Genomic DNA, 7,839 nt, shown 5'->3' with positions numbered 1-7,839 from the left:
AAATTATAATTTATTATTTATTTAGGTTGTTACTTTTTAAATTTTTAAACACGCTTTCTTAGGTTGTTAGGTATTTAGTTTTTAATATTGTTGAACTAATTATTTGCTTAGATGTCGTCACTAAAAATTTTTAAAACTTTATTTATATACTAATTATTTGCTTAGGTGCCGGCGTGCCATGATTATAAATTTTGAAAACTTTATTTATAAATAACTTATTATTTATTTAGGTTGTTACTTTTTAAATTTTTAAATACGCTTTCTTATATAGTTTGTTAGGTATTTAGTTTTTGTTGAACTAATTATTTGCTTAGGTGTCGTCACTATAAATTTTTAAAACTTTATTTATAAATCATAAATTATTATTTGCTTTGGTTGTTATTTTTAAAATTTTTAAATATAATTTCTTAGATTATTAGATATTTAATTTTTAATATTACTGAACTAATTTAAAAAATTATTTATAAATTATAAATTATTTGCTTAAGTTATTATATTTTAAATTTTTAAATACTTTTTAAATAAAATCATTCCTAATCTAACCATTTTATTGTGTTAATTTGCTACTGATATCTTGCATTAGTTTAACAAATTTAACATTCCTATTCACAAGGTCAAAAAAAAAGTTTTATATTTGTCAATTATAAATTGTTATCTTTAATCTATTTTTGTCTTTATCTTTATAGTAATATAAATGGGGAGTTCTTATACAAATGGAGAACTCTTATGCTGACGTGACACTCATACGTTGAGTTTAAGAATTTATTTATTCATGTGTTATCACTAGAAATTTTTAGAATTATATTTATAAATTATTACTCGCTTAGGTTGTTACTTTTTAAATTTTAAGTTATTTGCTTAGATTGTTACTTTTTAAATTGTAAGTTATTTGCTTAGATTGTTACTTTTTAAATTGTAAGTTATTTGCTTAGATGTTGTCACTAAAAAATTTAAAAATTTTATTTATAGATTATAAATTATTATTTACTTAGGTTGTTAATTTTTAAATTTAAACTATTTGCTTAGGTTGTTTTGCTTAGCTTGTTATTTTTTAAATTTTAAGTTACTTTGCTTAGGTGGTTATTTTTTAAATTTAATGATAATAATTAATAATTATTTAATTAGTTTTTATGTAACGATCATAATTTTGTATTATTATTTATTTAAGTTGTTACTTTTTAATTTTAAGTTATTTACTCATAAATTAAATTTAAAAAAATTAATTTTAATTTATTTTAATTCAAATTTATTCCTAAGCTAATGTTCACGTAATTATTGTGATTTATAACTAAGTGTGGATTAGTTTTCACGTAATAACGATAATAATTAATAATTATTTAATTAGTTTTTGTGTAACAATAATAAATTTGTTTGCATTATATCATTTTTAGTTCGTTGTTAAGATTTTTATTTTAAATTCAAATTAAAGTCAATTAGGTTTCAGAAAATTCTAGCTATGAGTCAACTATAAAAGTACGAATTAGAGATGCATAACACCATACAATTAATTACTCATTTTAACAATGGCGGTTCATGTTCACAAAATTGCTGAGATCAATCCTATAACTGATAATTTGTGTATACATGTACGACTAATAAGGTTATGGACACTATCGAGTTACAGAAATTATCTATTGCCATACTCAATTGAGATAGTTTTGCTCGATAAAGACGTGAGTTTTCTACCATTTTTAAATAATATTAAATTTATATTATTGATATTTCAAATGTGTTTATTTACCTTATTTTAACTGTTCTTTGATTTTTGTTTATCAATTCTATGGAGAAAAAATACATGCATCAGTTAAGAAGGCTCTTATGTCTCAATTCATGAACTTGCTAAGAGAAGAAATGGCGTATCAAATCACATATTTTGGTGTTGGCGACAATTTGAGTAACTTCAAGACTACACATCATCAGTATACATATCGATGTGCACAGACTTTCAGAATCGTCAAGTGACAAAATATTTTTTTACTTTTAACATATTATTGATTTTTTATTATTCACCCTTAATTTATTAAAGTACATATATAAAATAATAGTTTCTTTATAACATATTATTATTTTGTCTTTTTTGTTATAAGGGAGGTACACAGTGAAATTTTAAAAAAGAGGTCTGTCACATGCTCACATTCTTTTATGCTTGAGTTGAGACCACAAGATAACAACGACAACTCAAATTGACTGGTTAATATCATTAGAGTTGCCCGATCCTGTTCAGTACCCAAAATTGTTTAGAGCTATCTACATATATAATTTATGGACCATGTGGTAGAGCTTTCTCAAAATTTTTCTGCATGAAACATGGGTATTGCACCAAATATTATCCCAAAATATTCAGTAGCACCACAATTATTAATGATGGTGGATACCCATCATATAAAAGATGAGACACTGGAGTTGTTACTGGAAGAAGAGTGTCTATATGGATAATAGGAGTGTGATTCCATACAATGCATAGCTGCTGATGTCTTATCAAGCACATGTTAATGTAGAGTACTGCAACAAGTCAAATACTATCAAATATTTGTTCAAGTATGTGAATAAAGGTCCAGACAGAGTAGCAGTTGGAGTTTCAAAGGACACTTTCAGTGGAGAGGATGCTCAGGTTATTGATAAGATCAAACAATTTTATGATTGTAGATATTTGTCTGCATATAAAACTATGTGGAGAACTTTAGCTTATGGTATTCATCAGAGATGGCCTTCAGTGATGAGATTAACTTTTCATTTGTCTGAAGAGTAAAATATCATCTTTAAAAATGATGACGATCTTGAGGAGATCGTGGAAGAAGAGAAAGAAAAATGTATAATGTTCTTAGCATGAATGGAGGCCAACAAAGAATTTAAAGCAGATCAAACTTTAACATATGTTGAGTTTCCAAATCAATTTGTTTATGATAGAGAAGCAAGGGAATGACATCCACACAAAGAGAGTATTCTATCGGAGGTTAAACTATGTTCCACCAGGTACAAGTGATATCTACTATACGAGAATTTTGTTAACTGTTCAGAGAGATTGCACAACATATGAGTCTATTAGGACAGTTAATAGGATTACATATTCTAGCTTTCAAAATGCTTGTTATTCCATGAGACTACTATGTGACGCTAGAAAATTCATTACAACTATTAATGAGGTAGCTGAACTTGCATCTGGTCATCAATTGAGAAAACTATTTGTGATGCTACTGATATCTAATAGCGTTAGCAAACCAGATCGTGTTTGAAATGCAACTTGGACATTATTAGCTGACGGGATACTATATGAGAGGAGAAAAGTATCCAAAATCAAGGTATTTCACTATGCCTCTTTTTTATATCAAGATTGTATTCTCTTATTACTTTTATTTTTATTAATAATATTAATGGTTTTTATTTTGGAATGATTTATTAAATATTTTATAAAACCATCATGTGCTTTTGCTAGCACTAAATATGACTGATGATGAATTAAAAACCTCTGCCTTATTGAGATTGAGAAGATACTCAACAGCAATGCTAGATCTTTATGAGACTATCAATCAATGTCATATCCTGAGCTATCTGATGTTCGCCTTTTTCAGAATAAGCTAATAGAGAAGTAGTTAGCATATTACACAAATGAATTGACTCATACAAACTTATATACGGAATAAAAGATGACTCATGAGTAAAGGTTAGTATTCGATGAAATACTCAATGTTGTTATTGCAAATTCTGGTAGTTTTTACTTCGTTTATTGACATGGTGCGTGTGGTAAGATATTTATTTGGAATGGACTTTCTTCTACTATTCGATCTAAAGGAAAGATTGTTTTAAATATCGCATCTAATGGAATTGCATATTTACTCCTACCTGGTGGTAGAACAACTCATTCTAGTTTTTCAATACCTATTACAATTACTGATGAATCTATTTGCGTCAAGCATGGCAGTTTAAAGGTTGAGCTGCTCATTCAAAGTAGCTTAATAATTTGGGATGAAGCTCTAATGCTCAATAAAATGTACTTTGAAGCACTTGATCGAACGCTCTGGGATCTTATGTCAGTTACCGATCAACATAAGACACATCAACTATTTGGTGGTAAGGTTGTGGTTCTAGGAGGTGATTTCAGATAAATACTTTCGGTTATTGTGAAAGGGAGTAGACACAATATATTGTCATAAGCTATTAACTCATCCCATATGTGGTCGTTCTGTAAGATTCTGAAGTTGCATCCGAACATGAGGCTTCTAATGTCTTCTTCAGATCAACATGATGGTGAAATGAAGAAATTTTCTAATTGGATACTTGATGTTAGAAATAGAAATATTGGTTCTACTGTTGGTGATAAGTCAAAAGTTGAAATTTCAGATGATCTGCTAATTACAACTACTGATGACCCTCTCTCTCATTTGGTAGACTTTCACAACTAGAAAATGGATTAATACAGACAGATTTAGTCTTTATTACAGATGAACTTTTGGTTACCGACAAAATTACCGACAGATTTTGTCCTTCTGTAAAAGCCCCGTGGGAAATTATTTACCGACGGATTTTTTCCGTCGAAAAATTACCAACGGATTTTTACCAGTTACCGATGGATTTTTTCTCTGTAAATTCTCCATTCATTTCCCGAAGGCGACGAACTTTCTGACGGATTTTCCGTCTGTAATTACAGACAAATTTTCTGACGGATTTTCCATCAGTAATTACAGACGAATTTTCAGACGGATTTTCTGTCTGCAATTACAGATGGATTTTTCGACAGATTTTTCATCTGTAATTTGAATCTTGGGAAATCATCTCACACTCTGATTACAGACAGAAAATCCGTCTGTAAATCCGTCAGTAAGGTAAAATAGAATTTTTTTTAGATTTTTCCAATTACAAAATAAACTTATTTTCATACAAAATAAATATAAATTTAATACAAATTTTTATCTAATTTGTATTCGAATATTTATAATATTTCATAAAATAAACAAATTCATCGTATTATCAAACTAAAAGAAAAGTATTATAAACAAGCAAGTTAATATAATTCAAAACATAAACAAAGTGTATTGATCATCAACTATAATTCCTAGTATATTGTTCAACCATACTAAAACTATCAGCTATAGTCTTCAGTATCATCTTCATCCTCATCATCATCATAGTCCTCATCCGAAGAGATTGAGGATGGCGGCAGTGGCGGTGATAGTGGAACTGTACTAGAACTACTTGACTTCACTTGGACTCCTAATATAACAGAAAATCATAGTTTAAACATCAATATAATATCTTGCATAAATTCTAAAGGATTGCAATCCAAAGCAGTTTAAACGTTAATAGAAAATCATAGTTTAAACATCAATAAACAATGAATCATAAATTATATCTTAGTATAGTTATAGCAGTGAGGTAAATTTTTTTCTTTGTCATAACCTGTAATGTAAGAAAGGACATACCTTTGGTGAAGAAATGTAAGGTCTTTGAGATGATATCTTTGCAAGAAGCTCCTCTGTGGGATTCAGCGGCGCAGTTGTCTCTGCTACTACCTCCACTATTTTACAATATGCAAGATCAGGGTTCTTGGCCACGACTGCCATAAGTTCTGCCATCTACCATGAAACAGAATTTGTTGCTTTTGCTTTGTCATTCATAGGACTAGTTTTACAAAATTGGAAATCAGCACAAAAGTTTACATGTTAAGCACCTAAAGGTTTGATACTTGACCCCCAAATAAAGTGTCTTCTGTTGATAATGTTAGGTTATGAGTTTCCTTGTAAGAATCCGTCGGCCGCTCCATACCTCTAGGTCTCACTATCTGAAGAACAATGTAAATAGCTTTAGACAGTTAGGATCCTGCTTTATGGCATAACTACCATCATAATCTTGAAAGTGAAAAATCACATGCAGCACTGTTTTCAATATGAAGTTGATAGTTAAAAACAGACTTCAAGATCAGAAATTCAGCAATCAGTTTGACTTCTTGTTAAAATATGATAATATCAGAAAGAATTTCATTAATGCTCACTTGAGAATAGCTGCAGGTAAACCAAATTTGTTTGTTCCCAATGAAGTAACCAGTATGAAGTGATTTACTTTGGCAACAGTTACTGCATCATAGAAAAAACAAAACCATTTTGAGTTTTCATCATATTAAGACATTAGTCTTAACCAAATAACAAGGAACAAATTGTTATGACAGTTTTGTGTTTCAAGATTAGGACCTAACAAGATCTTAACATAAGAGTGAAGAATCTTGTCTTACCAGCATCAATAAGGCTATTGGTGGCGCGATAATCGATTCGACAAGGGCCAGTGATGTCAAAAACTTCCTTCTCACTAGCACCAATGGAACATATAACTGTTGATGCATTCTCCAATGCTGGTCCAATTTGATCTGGTTTCTCCAAATCACATTCCACAATTTCAAGCTTCTCTACAGCTGGGCTAAAAACCAAAAATATTCTCTTGTTATTTAATACATCAGCATTTTCTTTATTGCTGATGAGCGGATAATTTATACGCTTTTTGGCATTGTTTTTAGTATATTTTTAGTAGAATCTAGTTACTTTTAGGGATGTTTTTAATAGATTTTATGTTAAATTCACATTTCTGGACTTTACTATGAGTTTGTGTATTTTTCTGTGATTTCAGGTATTTTCTGGCTGAAATTAAGGGACCTGAGCAAAAATCAGATTCAGAGGTTGAAGAAGGACTGCTGATGCTGTTGGATTCTGACCTCCCTGCACTCAAAGTGGATTTTCTGGAGCTACAGAACTCCAAATGGCACGCTTCCAATTGTGTTGGAAAGTAGACATCTAGGGATTTCTAGCAATATATAATAGTCCATACTTTGCCCAAGTTTAGATGACGCAAACTGGCGTTCAACGCCAGATCTCTGCCCAATTCTGGAGTTCAGCGCCAGAAATGGATCAAAAACCAGAGTTGAACGCCAGAAATGGATCCAAACCTGGCGTTCAACTCCACAAATGGCCTTTGCACATGGAAAGTTAAAGCTCAGCCCAAGTACACACCAAGTGAGCCCCGGAAGTGGATTTATGCATCAATTACTTATTTCTGTAAACTCTAGTGACTAGTTTATTATAAATAGGACCTTTTGCTATTAGACATCTTGGGACGCCTGGTTCTTAGATCAGAGGGGCTGGCCATACGGCCATGCCTGGACCTTTCACTTATGTATTTTTAACGGTAGAGTTTTTGCTGGTCAGTTACACGGAGTTGTGAACCATGGTACTGGCACCACGTTTTTGGAGCCATTTCCAGGGAAAGAAAGAGCAATGAACTTTACATAATTAAAGTGTAATCACGATTCCGCATACCAAGTTTTTGGCGCCGTTGCCGGGGATTGTTCGAGTTTGGACAACTGACGGTTCATCTTGTTGCTCAGATTAGGTAATTTTCTTTTTGTTTTATTTTCAAAAATTTTTTCAAAAATCTTTCAAAAATTTTTCTTTTGTTTTTGAAAAAAAAATGTTTTCAAAAATATTATTTTTCTTCAGAATTTTTAAGAATGAATTCTAGTGTTTCATGAAGCATGTTGAAGCCTATCTGGCTGTAAAGCCATACCCAAACTGCTTTGGGATTGGTCTTCAACTAATCACCTCAATAGAGTCATGCCCAATTCTTCTGGATAGGGCATGTTAGGCTTGTCATGTCTGAATTACACTCATATTTTTATTAAAGCTTGGCTGGCTATTAAGCCATGCCTGACCCTTTGATTGGAGCTTTAAGACTAACATGGCAAGATTCTTGGAATTCATATTAAAAATTTTGGAATCCTTATTTTTATTTTTCACAATAATTTTCGAAAAAGAATTAAAAGAAAATACAAAAAAATCATAAAATCATAAAAATAAAAAA

The 7,839-nt window shown here is 30.7% G+C and overlaps 1 protein-coding gene across 1 annotated transcript in view; it reads right to left on the bottom strand.

The window, feature by feature from the left end:
* The window catches only part of LOC110263774 (protein TIC 62, chloroplastic-like), a 6,584-nt gene continuing 3,941 nt past the window's right edge, over window positions 5,197-7,839 (bottom strand). The window contains exons 2-7 of the mRNA XM_021105555.1: window positions 6,224-6,400; window positions 5,987-6,068; window positions 5,867-5,870; window positions 5,681-5,776; window positions 5,418-5,570; window positions 5,197-5,208 (exon numbers count right to left, since the gene is read on the bottom strand). Coding sequence (XP_020961214.1) covers window positions 5,197-5,208; window positions 5,418-5,570; window positions 5,681-5,776; window positions 5,867-5,870; window positions 5,987-6,068; window positions 6,224-6,400 — 524 coding nt within the window. The remainder of the gene's footprint in view (window positions 5,209-5,417; window positions 5,571-5,680; window positions 5,777-5,866; window positions 5,871-5,986; window positions 6,069-6,223; window positions 6,401-7,839) is intronic.

The sequence above is a fragment of the Arachis ipaensis genome, chromosome B06 (genome assembly GCF_000816755.2).
Source record: "Arachis ipaensis cultivar K30076 chromosome B06, Araip1.1, whole genome shotgun sequence".
Classification (NCBI taxonomy): Eukaryota; Viridiplantae; Streptophyta; class Magnoliopsida; order Fabales; family Fabaceae; genus Arachis; species Arachis ipaensis.
Note: the sequence above shows the minus strand (reverse complement) of the source record. Positions and strands in the feature narration are given on the sequence as shown.